Consider the following 20,518-nt stretch of genomic DNA (forward strand, 5'->3'; position numbering starts at 1 on the left):
TTGAAATGTCTGTAATCATCGTTGGCGGCCACTGGCTCATGCCGTTCGTCTCACCCACCCATCCATATTTCAGTTCAAGGGGATCTGGGAGCTCCTTTCCATCGATGCAGAGTAGCTTTCTGTAGCATTCTGATCTGTGAAAATTAGAATCTCATCTCATTATCTCTAGCCGCTTTATCCTGTTCTACAGGGTTGCAGGCAAGCTGGAGCCTATCCCAGCTGACTACGGGCGAAAGGCGGGGTACACCCTGGACAAGTCGCCAGGTCATCACAGGGCTGACACATAGACACAGACAACCATTCACACTCACATTCACACCTACGCTCAATTTAGAGTCACCAGTTAACCTAACCTGCATGTCTTTGGACTGTGGGGGAAACCGGAGCACCCGGAGGAAACCCACGCGGACACGGGGAGAACATGCAAACTCCGCACAGAAAGGCCCTCGCCGGCCACGGGGCTCGAACCCGGACCTTCTTGCTGTGAGGCGACAGTGCTAACCACTACACCACCATGCCGCCCCTAGACTATGTATTAGAATAGAAAATTAGAATAACTATGTACTATAGTTATATATCTAGATCTACCAGTATAGTTCAGTTTTCATGTCGACTCCAATTAATACATTAGTAGAATCTATGACTAGTTTAGTAGGCCAAAACTCTTTTTTCAATTTTTGACTGTACAGTACCAGCCTGAAAAAACTTGCGACAGTCAAATGGAAAAAAAGCAAGCTGGTCATGTTGTACTGGACTAATCTATGACTGATGAGTATAGTAAGTGATACTAGTACTGATACAATAAAACAGACAACTGTAATCTGGTAGGCAGCACGACTTATATTATTTATGAGTCGTTGACCTGTCAAAAACTGCAGTGGGCGTGGCAGTATCACCGGGTGCATACCTCGATTTTTCTTCGTCTTCCTTGGACGGTACAGGCTGGATTTTCAAAATATCTGTGGCATATGCAAGCGCCCTTAACTCTTCTACCCCCATGGTAGTTGGCAATCCCCGTTCTCTCATATGCCTCTGCAATTCTGCCTTCTTCCATAAGGCGTATTTGCTAAGGTTTGGCTTGTTTGCCGCCATGTTTTCATCTCCGATGAGGCCTCGACCTTTGACCCCTGCGCATGCACGGTGATACGTGTGAACTGGTCTATACCAGTTGTGTTGTATTGTTATGCATACATATTTGTACTCGTTGCCTTTTAAGAGATGTAAACTTGAGCCACATGCATATCACACCCACATCTCTAACCCCTCCCTTGAACATTGTTTTGTATGTTTGATCATCTGTGTTTCTTCCCCATGGTTTTCAGAGCTCCCAGTGAAAAGGAGAAGCAGCTCAGGGACAGGTAAGACCACTCCTCCATCTGCTTCTATAATTCTCTAACCTTTGAGTACATTGTCTTCTTTCTCCTTGTTTTTATTTTTATTATCAGTAAATCTCAGAAACTTTCTCTGTTTGAGTCTTTTTTTTGGGGGGGGGGAACTGTGGTGACTTTCCACCACCTGGAGTTATTCAAGGTCATTTCTACCGCACAGTTTTATCAATGAAACCATCTTTTTTTGGGCTCTTGCAACATTTACACGTAGTAATACCATTCATGTTACGCAATATAAAGTAACTGGCACAGTCAATTCTTCAGAACTTCGTCCTAGTTCTCATGTTCTCCGACTCCTGAGTGCTTTTTCAAGGCCTGGGTTCTATCATGGTCATGTACAGTACATCTAACCTCCAAAAATGTTGTCGCACAGGTTTGTGGTTTCGTCCAATTGAAATTAAGATCCCGTGAATTTTAAAGGGAAATAATCCAGCACTGTTTCAGGATAATCTCTACTAGAGCTACTACACCTGTAGCATATGGTTCGTCATCACAGACATGTTCTCCTGTACCAGGAAAAGAACCGAAAGTCTGTTTACTCAAAACATCTGTCAGTGTTTCAAATGCACAATTATATCCTATACAGCGCTGTGCAAAAGTCTTAGGCGCATGTAAAGAAATGCTGTCGACCAAAAATGGCTTAAAAATAATGAAATGTTCCAACATTAAAAAAATACTATAGCCAGTATGCAGTAAGCCATAATAAATGAAATAAAGTCAGTATTTGGTCTGAGATGACCCTTTGCTTTAAAAAAAAAAATAGTCTCAGTCAGGCTTGTAGTACTCGAGTCTGACTCGTGCCCTGATTTTAAGGACTCATGAGTTGACTTGGACTTGAGCACTGATGACTCAGACTTGGACTTGGACTCGTGCATTAACTGCATTTGGACTCGTAAATATGGACATGGTGGTGGCATGGCGGTGGCACGGTGGTGTAGTGGTTAGCACTGTCGCCTCACAGCAAGAAGGTCCTGGGTTCAAGCCCAGTAGCCGATGGGGGGCCTTTCTGTGCGGAGTTTGCATGTTCTCCCCGTGTCCGCGTGGGTTTCCTCCAGGTGCTCCGGTTTCCCCCACAGTCCAAAGACATGCAGGTTAGGGTAATATGGGACGGCCTTGGGCTGAAGTGCCCTTGAGCAAGGTATCTAACCCCCAACTGCTTCCTGGGCGCTGTAGTATGGCTGCCCACTGCTCTGTGTGTGTGTGTTCACTGCTTCAGATGGGTTAAATGCAGAGGATGAATTTCACTGTGTGCTTGAATATGCATGTGACAAATAAAGGCTTCTTTATCTTAAATTGGAGACGAGGACTCGGATGGATTTTTTCTTTATTTTTTGTAACATGCCATAATCATTTGGCATAAGATATTTATATCTACATTAATTTTTATACTAATTTCATGCAAGAGAATGCACATTCACCTGTGCATACATCATGTTCAGGAACAAACTAACGTTAACGGCACTAAAATGCCTGGAGAGACGCCGCTAGGATTGTCCGCTTTGCTTATACAGACTTCTCGTGCAGTAGGAAAAAAAAGCACTGCTGTGTGTCCCATATGTAGAAGAACTATCAAGGAGACGACGGGGACAACCTCGAACCTCAATTGTCATTTGGTAAGACTCCACCCAGAGAAGGAAGTGACACGCTATGTTCATTGCTCTGTTGATAGCGGGCGGGGCTTGCTTGCTGAGCGATGAACTAGCTAGTGTTAACCCTCTCTCATGTTATATGCCCTGTTGATAGTGGGCGGGGCTTGTGTCTGACTCAACTGGGACTGGACTTGAAATTTTCTTTTCTGATTCAGACTCGAACACTGAAGACTCGAGACTGGACTCGGACTCCAGGTTTAGTGACTCGACTCCAGCACTGGTCTCAGGTCCAGTGAGCGCAGTTTTATACGGAAATGAGCTGTAGGTTTTATTGAGCATCTTACAGAACCAGCCACAGTTCTTCTCGACACTTTGACTGTCACGCTCGCTTCTTCATTTTGCAGCAAAAAAATTAGCCAGTAGCCTTCATTATGTTTTCTTTTTTTAATCTGAAAAGTCCTCTCTTATGGAAAATGCTGTTCAGATACAAACTTTTTTTTCTGTAACATTTAATTTTGTGCCGGAAAACAAGCGAACATTTGGAACTCTAAAATGTTTTTGTAATGTTTTGACTACTCGTTCAGTATCATGCTAGCTGAATGGAATATATCAGAATCAGAATCACTTTATTAATCCCCGGAGGGAAATTCAAATTTGCTACCAAGCTCCTGAATCAAAGAAGTAGTAAACATGTCTAAAAATAGAAGATAAAATCGTCTGAAAAAAGAATAAATGAAAATAAAATAAAAATAAATCGGATATACCACTCAACGCCAGCCAATATTACTGAAATAATAACAGAGGCAAAGTGGAGGTTATTATTCACCGATATTCACTGAGCCTGAGGCGGATAATTAATTAATTTAATTAATTAAACCCTTCTCCCCAAGTGGGGCATAGGTCGCTGACGAGAGAACGCCACTTCATCCTGTCCTGGGCCACCATTTCCAATTGTCCCCACAAATAACCCGCCTGTTGTGCTTCTTGGACAGTTGATCTCCTCCATGTTGTTCTAGGCCTGCCTCGCTTTCTTTTCTCTTGTGGGTTCCACTTCAGGGCTTGGCGTGTGATGTTAGTTACTGGCTTTCTCAAGGTATGACCAAGCCAACCCCATTTTCTCTTTTTGATCTGAAGGGCAACTGGATCTTGCCCGGCTTGCCTCCACAGCTCTTTATTTGTGACTTTGTGGAACCACTTGATACGTAAGATCCTTCTCAAGCATCTGTTGAGGAAAGTCTGTAGCCTTTTTGTGGATGCTTTTGTAGTGCGCCAGGTCTCGCAAGCATACAGGAGGACCGATTTCACGTTTGTGTTGAAGATCTTCAGCTTTGTCTTTATTGATGCAGTCTGCGAGTTCCACAGTGGGTTTAATGCTTTGAACGCCGCTGTGGCTTTTCCAATCCTTGTGCAAATATCTTTATCAGTACCACCCTCTTTGTTCACTACACTGCCCAAGTAGGTGAAGTGTTCCACATCTTCCAAGTCCTCCCCGTTTAGCTTGATAGTGTCACCGCTTATGTTGTTCATTCTCGGCACCTTTGTTTTTCCTTTATTGAGGTGAAGTCCCAATTTTCCAGCTTCATTTGACATTTCTGTTATCTTTTCCTCAAGGTCGTTGTGGCGGTGTGACAAAAAAGCAACATCATCCGCGAAATCAATATCTTCTAGCTGTTTGAACAGCGACCACTGTATGCCTCTGTTGTGTCCCTCTGTTGTCCTTGTCATGATCCAATCCATGGCGACGAGGAAAAGAAACGGCGATAACAAACACCCCTGTCTAACGCCTGTGACGATGTTGAAAGGCTCTGTGAGGGTCCCATTGTGTATCACCTGGCATGTAGAAGGCTCATAAACTGCTTGGACCATGCTGATGATTTTCTCTGGAATGCCATGGTGTTCCAACAGTTTCCACAGTGTTGTTCTATCAACACTGTCAAATGCCTTCTCCATGTCAATGAAGCCAACGTACAGGGGTGAATTCCACTCAAGCGGCTGCTCTATGATGATACGTAATGTCGCTATGTGATCTGTGCACGAGCGGTCCTGCCTAAAGCCTGCCTGCTCATCCCTCAAGCGTCTGTCAACCTCAGTCTTCATTCTCATCAACAGAATCCTGTTAAACACTTTCCCTGGTATGGATAGGAGAGTGATCCCCCGCCAATTCATACAGTCTCTTAAACTCCCTTTCTTTGGCAGCTTGGTAATGTAGCCATGTTTCCAGTCCCTTGGGATCTCTCCTATCTCCCAAATTTTCAGGAACAGTTGATGTAAAATATCAACTGTTATCTCGCTGCCCACCTTCAAAGCTTCCGGTGGAATCCCATCTGGCCCTGGCGCCTTGTGGTTCTTGAGATGTGCCACTGCCTTCCTGATCTCATCTCTTGACGGCGGGTCCGTGCTGATGTCAAGCGGAACCTCTGCTGGTGGAATCTCTGGTGATTCTACTGGAGCCGGATGGTCAGTAGTTCCTCGAAGTACTCCTTCCACCTCCTTAACTGATCCTGTGGGTTACTAAGTACCCGTCCTTCCTTGCCCTTTACTGGCTGGCCCGATGTGCGCCTGGCCCCCGTCAGTCTCCGTGTGATGTTAGACAGCTCCTTCATGTTCTTCTGGCCTGCTGCTACCTCTGCTTCTTCTGCCAGTCTCTCCATGAAATTTCTCTTGTCCCTCTTGGCACTTCTCCTCACTTCTTTGTGCGCCTCATGATATTCTCTCTGGGCTGCAGCTTTTGCCGCTCTCGTCCTAATGTTATTTACCTTCGCCTTCAAGTCTTTTCTTTGTTTGATTTTTATCAACGTTTCCACCGAAATCCACTCTTTGTGCTGTCTCGTTCTTTTACCTAGTGTCTCTTCACAAGTCTCTTTCCATGCAGTTTTCGACTGTTCCCAGGCCTGCTCTACTGAGGTGTCTTCTTGGATAAGGTTGTCTAATGCTGTGAATCGATTCCTCAGCTTAACGCAAAACACATCTCTGGTACGAGCATCCTGCAACAGCTCCGTGTTGTACCTATAACCAGTCTTTTCTGCCTTCGTCTTGAAATTCTTCAGCTTCAACTTGAATCTGCCCAGCACTAAGTGGTGGTCAGACCCAACATCAGCTCCTCTTTTCACCCTCACATCCATCAATGATCGTCTGAAAGTGCTGCTTATACACACATGGTCTATCTGATTTTCTGTGCGGTGATCTGGGGAAACCCATGTAGTTTTGTGAATCTTCTTATGTGGAAATAAACTACCACCTATGACCAATCTATTAAAGCCACAGAAGTCACTGAACAATTCTCCATTCTCATTCATTTCTCCATGCCCCTCCTTTCCCATGCACATCTCTCTCCCATCGTTGTCATTCCCAATTTTGGCATTCAGGTCACCCATCAGGACAAGAATGTCTTTCTTCTTTTGATTCACAATCTCTTGTAACTGTTGATAGAACTCCTCTTTCTCTTCTTCAACTGCATCATTGGTAGGGGCATAACATTGCACAATGAAAATTTTGCGTGGTTTTGCAAAGAATCTTGCTGTACTGATTCTTGATGAGACCGCATTCCACTCCATCAATGATCTTGCTGAAGCTGGGTTCAACATCATCCCTACACCTTCAGAGTGAGGTGCATTGTCCTCCGGATGTCCTGAATACATGAGCAACTCTCCAGTGGAAAGTCGAAGCTGCCCTGCCTGCGTCCACCTGGTTTCACACAGGCCCAACACTGCAATGTTGTAATGTCTCATTTCAGCTGCCACCTGGGCCATCTTGCCAGCTTCATACATAGTCCTGATGTTCCATGTGCCTATCTGCGACGTTGTCCTGGGCGAAAGAAGGGTCGTCCGCGAACCAGCTTCCTGATGGCTTTCACTAGCACGCTTCATATTCAATCCTGCCGGATTGCCTACTTCTCCCAGAACCTGGTTTCCATAAGTATTCCCTCTTAGCGTTTCTGTAACTTTTTTGTTTTTTATGTATGGGGTGGTTAGCCCTATGACAACCCTTTTAACCTCCTGGAGAGGTGGATCGCGCTTCGTCTGGCCTCTACCCTTTGACCTGTCTGGCATGGGTGGCCCTACCAGGAGCACAAGGCTCCCGCCAGCATAGCTCTCCGGGTCAAGGAGACACGCAAGCCCCTCAACCACAACAAGGTAGCGATCCGCTAAGGGGGAGGCGGATAATTGTTTTAGTATAAATACACAGGTGATTATATTTTTAAAAATTAATCGTATTTTTTTTAAATCATGTATTCCAATCTTCAAAAGTGACATGCAAATGTAATAAAGGTGCAACGCAGCCTTGTGTCACTTACCTACGCTGACTCACATAAAATCCTTTGTTTTGAAATCGATAAATAAATCACAATCCCACCTTACCTTCGAATAGTTTTAGACCAAACTGCGTAGTATCTTTAGTGCTTTTAGGAACAGCATTTTCTTTCATCATTTGTAATTCTTCCTCACTTACGGTGACGAAGCGATTGGCCGCCATTTTGCAGAGTCATTCGAGTTGATTATCGAGAAATAGTCTGAATCTCTGGACCAATCAGAATGCACGATTTCCTATGATCATCTTCGTATTTATACGAAAGGAAAGTAATCATCAGGATAGTAATGTTCGACGGCGGCACGGTGGTGTAGTGGTTAGCGCTGTCGCCTCACAGCAAGAAGGTCTGGGTTCGAGCCCCATGGCCGGCGAGGGCCTTTCTGTGTGGAGTTTGCATGTTCTCCCCATGTCCGCGTGGGTTTCCTCCGGGTGCTCCGGTTTCCCCCACAGTCCAAAGACATGCAGGTTAGGTTAACTGGTGACTCTAAATTGAGCGTAGGTGTGAATGTGAGTGTGAATGGTTGTCTGTGTCTATGTGTCAGCCCTGTGATGACCTGGCGACTTGTCCAGGGTGTACCCCGCCTTTCACCCGTAGTCAGCTGGGATAGGCTCCAGCTTGCCTGTGACCCTGTAGAAGGATAAAGCAGCTAGAGATAATGAGATGAGATGAGATGAGTCTGAATCTCTGGACCAATCAGAATGCACGATTTCCTATGATCATCTTCGTATTTATACGAAAGGAAAGCAATCATCAGGATAGTAATGTTCGACGGTGGCACGGTGGTGTAGTGGTTAGCGCTGTCGCCTCACAGCAAGAAGGTCCGGGTTCGAGCCCCGTGGCCGGCAAGGGCCTTTCTGTGTGGAGTTTGCATGTTCTCCCCGTGTCCGCGTGGGTTTCCTCCGGGTGCTCCAGTTTCCCCCACAGTCCAAAGACATGCAGGTTAGGTTAACTGGTGACTCTAAATTGACCGTAGGTGTGAATGTGAGTGTGAATGGTTGTCTGTGTCTATGTGTCAGCCCTGTGATGACCTGGCGACTTGTCCAGGGTGTACCCCGCCTTTCACCCGTAGTCAGCTGGGATAGGCTCCAGCTTGCCTGCGACCCTGTAGAAGGATAAAGCGGCTACAGATAATGAGATGAGAGATGAGATGAGCAATGTTCAACACCACCATGGTGTGGATTACAGTAGTTTCCTATAACTGCAGGTCCTGTCTTGTTTTATTCCTTACTTGGATCCTAGCGTCCGTTATAAGTACCTCTGGGTGAAGAATTCATGTAAGCTTGAACGAAAAATTCACCAAAACGTTTACTGATGTCGCAACGACTCCCTTTAGCGTTCTGTTGTGAGTGTGCTTGGAGTTTACACGTTTTCTATTCTCTTTTTCATGCCTCACATCCTCTCTGTGGTAAACACACATGCACTACAGATGAGTTGGGTAAAGATTAGCTTGGACGCTGCTGGAGTATTTCTTTAAGTCTGCTTCGTATATTTAAAAGACTTCCACGCCAAACGGCTGATGTGCTTGGGTTTTGTTTTACTTTATTTTTTACGTCCTTTTAAATGCCTTTGCAATGATACACCACTCAAATCTTACATCATGGTTTTTATGAGCTAAAGGGACTCAGATTTTGACTTGGGCTTGAATGAATGAACTGAATGAAGCTTGATGTGTAAATAGGGTGTGGACGTAATGCTTTTATTTCACTACACCACAACACAAATGGTTCCATGATTGTCGTTCGAGTTGGCCTTTGTAACTCTTTAAATTAAACTTTATTTTACATGACGATGTTATTTCTTACATGAGTAACAGGGTGGGCGGCACGGGAGCCCCGTGGCCGGCGAGGGCCTTTCTGTGCGGAGTTTGCATGTTCTCCCCGTGTCCGCGTGGGTTTCCTCCGGGTGCTCCGGTTTCCCCCACAGTCCAAAGACATGCAGGTTAGGTTAACTGGTGGCTCTAAATTGACCGTAGGTGTGAATGGTTGTCTGTGTCTATGTGTCAGCCCTGTGATGACCTGGCGACTTGTCCAGGGTGTACCCCGCCTTTCGCCCGTAGTCAGCTGGGATAGGCTCCAGCTTGCCTGCGACCCTGTAGAAGGATAAAGCGGCTAGAGATAATGAGATGAGATGAGTAACAGGGTTGAAGTTCTTAGCCTTGAACTTGCAAGTACACAAAATGCATTTAATTAACTAGCATCCATGCTAATATCAGGACGACATCAAGGACATTCTAATCTCATCTCATCTCATTATCTGTAGCGGCTTTATCCTGTTCTACAGGGTTGCAGGCAAGCTGGAGCCTATCCCAGCTGACTACGGGCGAAAGGCGGGGTACACCCTGGACAAGTCGCCAGGTCATCACAGGGCTGACACATAGACACAGACAACCATTCACACTCACATTCACACCTACGCTCAATTTAGAGTCACCAGTTAACCTAACCTGCATGTCTTTGGACTGTGGGGGAAACCGGAGCACCCGGAGGAAACCCACGCGGACACGGGGAGAACATGCAAACTCCGCACAGAAAGGCCCTCGCCGGCCACGGGGCTCGAACCCGGACCTTCTAGCCATGAGGCGACAGCGCTAACCACTACACCACCGTGCCGCCCCGGACATTCTAATGATTCACTTAATTTTTTTATTAATAATTTACTGTCGATCTACACTGATCAGCAATAACATTATTACCAGTGATAGGTAAGGTGAATAACATTGTTTGTTCTATCCACATTTACAGAATATGAACAATCGTGCGCGCTGACTGGCTACTGTACTACTAGGCTATCAGCTCATATACCATGAGTAGAGAAAAACAAAATGGCGGCGCGTGCTGCTGAACCAACCGAGGACGAAATAAAAACTCGACTCGAAAAACAAAAAAAAACAAAAATACTATATATGGAATAAAAGTATTTGATGGTAAGAACGTTGTTGTGTTTTTTTATTTTTCAAGAATTATTATCGCATTTTCACAAATTGCTCCGGTCATTTTGCCAGTTTGTTTACATTCTAAGTGGAAATGATTTTGTTAGACCTATTGTATAAAGTTTTTATTTATAGAATTTGCAAAAAATAAAAATTAAAATGCTGTTTGTCAAAATCCAGTGAATGTGGGTAGAATAAAACAGTTATTCCACTCAATCTTGTCGTACATGGATTATAGCCGGTTCGGTGCTTCGCGCCTTGTCAGCTGTCAGCTCATGTATGACTCGATCTCATGGAATAACTGTTAATTATCTCATTACAGAGGCATCTGTCAAGGGGTGGGATATATTAGGCAGCAAGAGAACAGCCAGTTCTTGTAGTTGATGTGTTGGAAGCAGGAAAAAATGGGCAAGCGTAAGGATCTGAGTGACTTTGACAAGGGCCAAATTGTGATGGTGAGATGGCTGGGTCTGAACATCTCCAAAAGGGCACATCTTGTGGGGTGTTCCTGGTATGGAGTGGTTAGTACCGAACAAAAGTGGTCCAAAGAAGGACAAAAGAAAAGTGTCAGCATTAACTTTTTCAGCAGTTTGTGCTACAGTAGCTCTTCTGTTCGTCTGGATTGGACCATATGAGCTTGCTTTCGTGCCCTATGTGAATCAGTGAACCTTCGACACCCATGACCCTGTCGCCGGTTCATCAGTTGTCCTTCCTTGGACCACTTTTGGACCTTAAATGTAACATCAGCAGGATACAAATGGCACCCCAACAACCTAGTACAGTCGATGGACATACTTCGAGATCCTCCAAACATTCACACATAAGATTTTATTTTGGACTTGTGAAATCTGGATGAGGATTTTGATTCGAGAGGAAGTGACTGTGTGTCTTTGTGCTTGTCTTTTGGATAAGAATCTTTCCCAATAAACATACCCTCATAACAGAACGACGGCTATAACTCTGTCGCTGTACATGGTACTGTACCTGCCATGGTTTTTTTTGTTTGTTTGTTTGTTTTTTGTTTTTTTGAGAAAGTGCCAACATTGTATCTGATCTGTTTAGATCAATCTTTTTTCAGCTTCTCTTTCCACACAGTTCTGTTTTCAGTTTCACTCCTGAAAGTGAGTGAGTGAGTGAGTGAGTGAGTGAGTGAGTGAGTGAGTGAGTGAGTGAGTGAGTGAGTGAGACTGAGTGTGTGTGTTTGTGACTGAGTGAATGTGTGAGTGAGTGTGTTTGTGACTGAGTGAATGTGTGAGTGAGTGTGTTTGTGAGTGAGTGTGTTTGTGAGTGTGACTGAGTGAATGTGTGAGTGTGAGTGAGTGTGTTTGTGAGTGAGTGTGTTTGTGAGTGTGACTGAGTGAATGTGTGAGTGTGAGTGAGTGTGTTTGTGAGTGAGTGTGTTTGTGAGTGTGACTGAGTGAATGTGTGAGTGTGAGTGAGTGTGTTTGTGTGTTTGTGAGTGACTGAGTGAATGTGTGAGTGAGTGTTTGTGAGTGAGTGTGTTTGTGAATGAGTGTGTTTGTGAGTGTGACTGAGTGAATGTGTGAGTGAGTGTGTTTGTGAGTGTGTGTTTGTGAGTGTGACTGAGTGAATGTGTGAGTGAGTGTGTTTGTGTGTGTTTGTGAGTGTGACTGAGTGAATGTGTGAGTGAGTGTGTTTGTGAGTGTGTGTTTGTGAGTGTGACTGAGTGAATGTGTGAGTGAGTGTGTTTGTGTGTGTTTGTGAGTGTGACTGAGTGAATGTGTGAGTGTGAGTGAGTGTGTTTGTGAGTGTGACTGAGTGAATGTGTGAGTGTGTTTGTGAGTGTGACTGAGTGAATGTGTGAGTGTGTTTGTGAGTGTGACTGAGTGAATGTGTGAGTGTGTTTGTGAGTGTGACTGAGTGAATGTGTGAGTGAGTGTGTTTGTGAGTGTGTTTGTGAGTGTGACTGAGTGAATGTGTGAGTGTGAGTGAGTGTTTGTGAGTGAGTGTGACTGAGTGAATGTGTGTGAGTGAGTGTGTTTGTGAGTGTGACTGAGTGAATGTGTGAGTTTGTTTGTGAGTGTGACTGAGTGAATGTGTGAGTGAGTGTGTTTGTGAGTGTGACTGAGTGAATGTGTGAGTGAGTGTGTTTGTGAGTGTGACTGAGTGAATGTGTGAGTGAGTGTGTTTGTGAGTGTGACTGAGTGAATGTGTGTGAGTGAGTGTGTTTGTGAGTGAGTGAGTGAGTGAGTGAGTGAGTGAGTGAGTGAGTGAGTGTGTTTGTGAGTGTGACTGAGTGAATGTGTGAGTGAATGTGTGAGTGAGTGTTTGTGAGTGTGACTGAGTGAATGTGTGAGTGAGTGTGTTTGTGAGTGTGACTGAGTGAATGTGTGTGAGTGAGTGTGTTTGTGAGTGAGTGAGTGTGTTTGTGAGTGTGACTGAGTGAATGTGTGAGTGAATGTGTGAGTGTGACTGAGTGAATGTGTGAGTGAGTGTTTGTGAGTGTGACTGAGTGAATGTGTGTGAGTGAGTGTGTTTGTGAGTGTGACTGAGTGAATGTGTGAGTGAGTGTGTTTGTGAGTGTGACTGAGTGAATGTGTGAGTGTGAGTGAGTGTGTTTGTGACTGAGTGAATGTGTGAGTGTGAGTGAGTGTGTTTGAGTGTGACTGAGTGAATGTGTGAGTGAGTGTGTTTGTGTGACTGAGTGAATGTGTGAGTGTGAGTGAGTGTGTTTGTGAGTGTGACTGAGTGAATGTGTGAGTGTGAGTGAGTGTGTTTGTGAGTGTGACTGAGTGAATGTGTGTGTGAGTGAGTGTGTTTGTGACTGAGTGAATGTGTGAGTGAGTGTGTTTGAGTGTGACTGAGTGAATGTGTGAGTGTGAGTGAGTGTGTTTGTGTGTGACTGAGTGAATGTGTGAGTGTGAGTGAGTGTGTTTGTGAGTGTGACTGAGTGAATGTGTGAGTGTGAGTGAGTGTGTTTGTGAGTGTGACTGAGTGAATGTGTGAGTGTGAGTGAGTGTGTTTGTGACTGAGTGAATGTGTGAGTGAGTGTGTTTGAGTGTGACTGAGTGAATGTGTGAGTGTGAGTGAGTGTGTTTGTGTGTGACTGAGTGAATGTGTGAGTGTGAGTGAGTGTGTTTGTGAGTGTGACTGAGTGAATGTGAGTGTGAGTGAGTGTTTGTGAGTGAGTGTGACTGAGTGAATGTGTGTGTGAGTGAGTGTGTTTGTGAGTGTGACTGAGTGAATGTGTGAGTTTGTTTGTGAGTGTGACTGAGTGAATGTGTGTGTGAGTGAGTGTGTTTGTGAGTGTGACTGAGTGAATGTGTGAGTTTGTTTGTGAGTGTGACTGAGTGAATGTGTGAGTGTGAGTGAGTGTTTGTGAGTGAGTGTGACTGAGTGAATGTGTGTGTGAGTGAGTGTGTTTGTGAGTGTGACTGAGTGAATGTGTGAGTTTGTTTGTGAGTGTGACTGAGTGAATGTGTGAGTGAGTGTGTTTGTGACTGAGTGAATGTGTGAGTGAGTGTGTTTGTGAGTGTGACTGAGTGAATGTGTGAGTGAGTGAGTGAGTGTGTTTGTGAGTGTGTTTGTGAGTGTGACTGAGTGAATGTGAGTGTGTTTGTAAGTGAGTGTGTTTGTGAGTGTGACTGAGTGAATGTGTGAGTGTGTTTGTGAGTGTGACTGAGTGAATGTGTGAGTGTGAGTGTGTTTGTGAGTGTGACTGAGTGAATGTGTGAGTGTGAGTGTGTTTGTGAGTGTGACTGAGTGAATGTGTGAGTGTGTTTGTGAGTGTGACTGAGTGAATGTGTGAGTGTGAGTGTGTTTGTGCATGTGACTGAGTGAATGTGTGTGTGTTTGTGAGTGTGACTGAGTGAATGTGTGAGTGAGTGTGTTTGTGAGTGTGTTTGTGAGTGTGACTGAGTGAATGTGTGTGTGTGTTTGTGCGTGTGACTGAGTGAATGTGTGAGTGTGACTGAGTGAATGTGTGAGTGTGAGTGAGTGAATGTGTGAGTGAGTGTGTTTGTGCGTGTGACTGAGTGAATGTGTGAGTGTGAGTGAATGTGTGTGAGTGAGTGTGTTTGTGAGTGTCTGAGTGTGTGTGTGTGTGTGTGTGTGTGTGTGTGTGTGTGTGTGTGTGTGTGTGTGTGTGTGTGTGTGAGAATGTGTGAGTGAATGTGAGTAATTTGTCTGTGAAGATTCTCAATCATCCAGGTCATAGTAAACTGTGGGTGGTAGAAATGGGCAACTGGACTTGCTTGAAGATTCTTGAAAACGTTTCATCTCTCGTCCGAAAGGCTTCCTCAGTTCTGTCTGACTAATAGGGAGAATCAGATATTTATCCTCTCATGGATCAGAATCAGAATTCTGATGATGAGCTGGTCATCAGAATTCTGATTCTGATTCTGATCCAGGAGAGGATAAATATCTGATTCTCCCTATTAGTCAGACAGAACTGAGGAAGCCTTTCGGACGAGAGATGAAACGTTTTCAAGAATCTTCAAGCAAGTCCAGTTGCCCATTTCTACCACCCACAGAGTGTGAGTAATTGTGAGTGTGTGTGTGTGTGTGTGTGTGTGTGTGTGTGTGTGTGTGTGTGTGTGTGTGAGTGTGAGTGAGTGAATGTGTGTGTGTGTGAGTGAGTGAATGTGTGTGAATATGAGTGTGTGTGAGTGTGTGTGAGTGAATGTGAGTGTGTGAGTGTGAGTGAGTGAGTTCCACAGATATTCATTTTATTCCTCATGAGGAGTTTAAGTGAAATCTATCCAAGAGCCGAAGCAACAAATTAAAGGTCCATTGTGCATGGAGTGAAATGAAGTGCTCTGATTTGAACGATGGCATGTTCTGTCTCTCCTCAGAGCGTTTTATGGATTTCAGAGCCATAAAGTTCGATATGAACCGGGTGTGTCGTTAATTACTGAAGTCAAAGCTGATATGGAACAGTGAGATAAAAAGCTGTAAAGTTGAGTGACAAATATTGCCTCAGTGTACACTCAGTAGCCACTATATTAGGTACACCCATAGACAGAGAGCACGAGGTGCCGTTTGAGCCATACGGTATATCAAGAGAGTTTGCACGTGCACTATTTTTACCTCATTGGATAAATGACAGCTTTTTATGTGCATGTGTGAGGTAAAAGTAGGATACGCGTGAATTTTTTTTTATCTCATCTCATTATCTCTAGCTGCTTTATCCTGTTCTACAGTGTCGCAGGCAAGCTGGAGCCTATCCCAGCTGACTACGGGTGAAAGGCGGGGTACACCCTGGACAAGTCGCCAGGTCATCACAGGGCTGACACATAGACACAGACAACCATTCACACTCACATTCACACCTACGCTCAATTTAGAGTCACCAGTTAACCTAACCTGCATGTCTTTGGACTGTGGAGGAAACCGGAGCACCCGGAGGAAACCCACGTGGACACGGGGAGAACATGCAAACTCCACACAGAAAGGCCCTCACCGGCCACGGGGCTCGAACCCGGACCTTCTTGCTGTGAGGCGACAGCGCTAACCACTACACCACCGTGCCACCCCGAACTTTTTTATATGTGAGAAAATGGAAATTAATTGATGTTTAAAATTTATATCTGGAATTTATACAGTCATCGGCCACTTTATTAGGAACAGCCATCCACCTGCAGTTCTGTTTTACGCGGTTATCTCAGCAAATCAGCCAGTTCCATGACAATTGATGCACAATGCAACAAATCATGCAGCTATAAATCAAGAGCGTCAGTTAATGTTCACACATCAGAACGGGAAAAATTGTGATCTCAAAGTGTGACTTTCTTTCACTGTGGTATGGGTGTCGGTTTGAGCCAGATGGACTGGTTTGAGTATTTCAGAAACGGCTGATCTCCTGGGCTTTTCACACACAACAGTCTCTAGAGTTTACACAGAATGGTGCGAAAAACAAAAAACAGACATTGACTGAGCGACAGTTCTGTGGGTGGAACTTGTTCATGAGAGGTCAGAGGAAAATAGACAGGTTGGTTCGAGATTTTTTGCCAGGAAGGATATAGTAACTTATAGCAACTCTTTACAACCGTGGTGAGCAGAAAAGCATCTCAGCATGCAACAGAAGAGCACATTGGGTTCCACTCCTGCAGCCAAGAACAGGGATCTTAGAATCAAGAACAAGTTCCTGTTAAAGTGGCCCGTGAGTGTGTATGAAGGGTGTAATGAGTGCAATGCACGTATTTATTTTTGCAGCTCTTTAGTGCTCCAAATGATCGTATCTGAATTCACATTTAAACTCTGAGTGGGTGTGTCCTAAACTGATAAGGGATTTTATTGTTGTTTATTACTTCATGAAATCAAGTTGATCTTTATTGTCGTGTTAAACGTACATAGCTGAGGATTCATCTCACAGTACAAAATACTACGAGTAAAAGCAAAATACTCATGACTTAACATTATGATTTAACTTTACACTAAAGACCTTGACATCATATTAAACACTGCAACTCGGGATGAGATTAAAGTGGCAGTGCAACATTTTGGTTGTGAACAAAGTACAGTACAACCAAAGTGTGGGTAATGTCATAAACAGTGGTTCTTGTTTGAATGGTTACAGTGATGTACGACATAGAAGAGTCGATTTAAAGTGTCCGTGCAGTGGGAAACGGTGTGAGAGGGTTAATTAAATATGAACACAACACAACCTGGAAATGCAGTTCCTCAACCTCAGCTACATCAGTCAAATTCAGAAATGATCTCAGCTTTTGTTCGAATATGCTCGCAATATCTCATTTCATCTCATTATCTCTAGCCGCTTTATCCTGTTCTACAGGGTCGCAGGCGAGCTGGAGCCTATCCCAGCTGACTACGGGTGAAAGGCGGGGTACACCCTGGACAAGTCGCCAGGTCATCACAGGGCTGACATATAGACACAGACAACCATTCACACTCACATTCACACCTACGGTCAATTTAGAGTCACCAGTTAACCTAACCTGCATGTCTTTGGACTGTGGGGGAAACCGGAGCACCCGGAGGAAACCCACGCAGACACGTTTATCGGATCAGGTCCAGGCCTGGAAAAATGGCTCCAGAAGCAATCTCAGCGATATGGATAAACCCAGGCTGGGGCTATAGGGATCGTTATCGGTCTGGTGTGAGCACTGACCACATAAACTGCAGGGGACGGAGTTATTTATAGTTATCGTTATAGTTATCGGTATTGTGGGACCGGACCCTTAAGGATGCTTTTGTTGCATCAAGCTTGAAATTGTCTGGTTTGAACAGATCATTTGGTTTATTTGCTTATTTTTGTTTTGTTCATTTCTCGAATGTTTCATAGAAATATCTAGACCCACACTGAGCTCAATAATCTTATATTATTTTTTTCGCGGTCCGGTTTCCATCAAATCCTGCGCTCTGATTGGCTGGTGAGCGGGTCCGTATTCTATGTTACGGACCCCGGTTACGGACCCCGGTTACGGACCTCTGGCGACTCGCTCATTCACAACAACAACAAACATCGTAGCAATTTTTGTCAACATTTATTTTCTCATTTCTCAGGAGAATAGCATTAATTTTACAGCATGGATAGCGATAACGACAGTGTTCACAACGAAAGCGAGTTTTACTACCCTGAGGAAGAAGAAATAAAAGAAAACATTTCAGGAGAAAGCTAAAAACCTGTAACTGTTGCTAACGCCGAGCAAAAACATGGCTGAATCCTGAATGACTCCTATTTGTATAAATAGGGGACTACATAGGCGACAAAATGCAGTTTTTTTCCTGCCATGGAAGTGCACTTGTATACCGAGGAGGAAGCAATTTGCATTACAGCCGTGAATGAGGATTCAAAATGGCGGCTCGGCTCGGTTTTCCCTTTCGGGCGTTCTCGTTTTCTGTTAGAATTTGGTAAAGAAAAAAATAAATATATTATTTACCAGCTTAAGGTCGGTCTGTACCTCTGGGCCTCGCTCAGTACTTTCAAGACCTCGGTCACGGTATTTCACGATACGGACCTCCCAGCTGGTAAATGACATATATATTTTTTTTCACGCTCTGATTGGCTGGTGAGCGGGTCCGTACCCTATGGTACAGGCCCCAGTTACGGACCCTGGTTACAGACCTCTGGCGACTTGCTCATTCACAACAACAACAAACGGTAGCAATTTTTGTCAACATTTATTTTCGCATTTCTCAGGAGAATAGCATTAATTTTACAGCATGGATAGCGATAACGACAGTGTTCACAGCGAAAGCAAGTTTTACTACCCTGAGGAAGAAGAAATAAAAGAAAACATTTCAGGAGAAAGCTAAAAACCTGTAACTGTTGCTAACGCCGAGCAAAAACATGGCTGAATCCTGAATGACTCCTATTTTGTATAAATAGGGGACTACATAGGCAGCAAAATGCAGTTTTTTTCCTGCCATGGAAGTGCACTTGTATACCGAGGAGGAAGCCATTTGCATTACAGCCGTGAATGAGGATTCAAAATGGTGGCTCGGCTCGGTTTTCCCTTTTGGGCGTTCTCGTTTTCTGTTAGAATTTAGTAAAGAAAAAATAAATATATTATTTACCAGCTTAAGGTCAGTCCGTATGGTGAAATACCGTGACCTCGGCCTTGAATACTGACCTCGGCCCAGAGAGCCTCGCTCAGTACTTTCAAAATCTCAGTCACGGTATTTCACAATACGGACCTCCCAGCTGGTAAATGACATGTATGTATTTATTATCTAATAATCACATAACGGGAAATATTAAAAACAGCTTCCTTACCTGAAGATATTTTATTTTCATGAATTACATTCATAAATATGAGTGTAAGTTAAGAAGTCATTTTGTTTGTATCCGACTCGTGCGCTTGCGTGTGTGTAAATTTACGCATCAGGGAACTAACTTCCACTTGTATCATTTGCATAGATTACTGCACTTTTATATACAATTAATTAGCCTGACAGGTTTAAATTGCTTTTTTTTTTTTTAAACAACATATACCTTTATGTCCTTATCCAGAGTGACTTTAGAGTTCAGGTCAAAGATGAAAAATACCACTGAGAACATTTTGCAAAAACCAGTTAAGACAAATAAGAGTACTCATTCAATTATGACAAAAGAAATGGCACCCTGTGAACAGAGGACGGGCCGGTCTGCCTGCACCGAGCCGAAGCGTAATCCATCCGTAAACAAACGCCTCAGCTGATGGAACATTTAGTGTTTTGGAAGATTTAGCATTTAGAATATTGACATTTTCTTGTGGGGCGGCACGGTGGTGTAGTGGTTAGCGCTGTCGCCTCACAGCAAAAAGGTCCGGGTTCGAGCCCCGTGGCCGGCGAGGGCCTTTCTGTGCGGAGTTTGCGTGTTCTCCCCGTGTCCGCGTGGGTTTCCTCCGGGTGCTCCGGTTTCCCCCACAGTCCAAAGACATGCAGGTTAGGTTAACTGGTGACTCTAAATTGAGCGTAGGTGTGAATGTGAGTGTGAATGGTTGTCTGTGTCTATGTGTCAGCCCTGTGATGACCTGGCGACTTGTCCAGGGTGTACCCCGCCTTTCGCCCGTAGTCAGCTGGGATAGGCTCCAGCTTGCCTGTGACCCTGTAGAAGGATAAAGCGGCTAGAGATAATGAGATGAGACATTTTCTTTTGCTTGCTGTTACACTGTGACATATTTTTATTGGTATAGCAGCGAGTCAAAATAACCTCCACTTCCACTCCTGCCTTTCTGCCTTTACTCTCATTGTTCACTTGAATGGTTATGCAGTTTTGTGGGCGTCACCGCATGCAAATGAGCTGTGCCGAGAAAGGCTGATCAACGTACTCTACGCACACGACGAAAATCAGCATTTCTGAAACTTTTTGTTTGTAAATTGCTTTCGGTTTACACAAGCATTTACGTTAAACTTTACTAAAAGATTAATACGTTAGCCTTTTTGTTTATTTATTATAAACCATGTCAGGCAAGAGAACTGGAGTGTAAAGCTGGTAAAACTATATACAATATAATTATACAAAAAAAATCTGATATAATACAGTTCTGTTCCATACTTGGCCAGTTACTGTAGTTTCTGTGTCCTCTTGTCTCTGCAGCCGTCCCTTTGCAGATTGCGTCCTCTCAGGCTCAGGTGGAGGTGCGGCCGGGTGAGACGGCTCGTTTGAGCTGTACCTTCAAAGGCAACTCGCCCATTGTTTCCTGTTGGATTTATAATAAAAAAGAGGTACTGAAACCTTCAAACGCACACACACACACACACATTTTTCGCACTCTCTCCATTCATTCTGCTTGTGATGGCTGCTCTCTCGCTCTCACGTTCACGTCCAAGTTCAAGAGAATTGCTGTGGAAAAATACCATATTGGTGAAACATTATCAAAAACAATAAAGAAATTAA

The 20,518-nt window shown here is 44.2% G+C and overlaps 1 protein-coding gene across 1 annotated transcript in view; it reads left to right on the top strand.

Annotated features, from left to right (window-relative positions):
- Positions 1-20,518, top strand: part of mylk5 (myosin, light chain kinase 5) — a 91,227-nt gene that overhangs the window by 38,005 nt on the left and 32,704 nt on the right. The window contains exons 5-6 of the mRNA XM_060902093.1: positions 1,323-1,358; positions 20,219-20,346. Of these exons, the coding sequence (XP_060758076.1) occupies positions 1,323-1,358; positions 20,219-20,346 (164 nt within the window). The remainder of the gene's footprint in view (positions 1-1,322; positions 1,359-20,218; positions 20,347-20,518) is intronic.

This window comes from Neoarius graeffei, chromosome 20, assembly GCF_027579695.1.
Source record: "Neoarius graeffei isolate fNeoGra1 chromosome 20, fNeoGra1.pri, whole genome shotgun sequence".
Taxonomy (NCBI): Eukaryota; Metazoa; Chordata; class Actinopteri; order Siluriformes; family Ariidae; genus Neoarius; species Neoarius graeffei.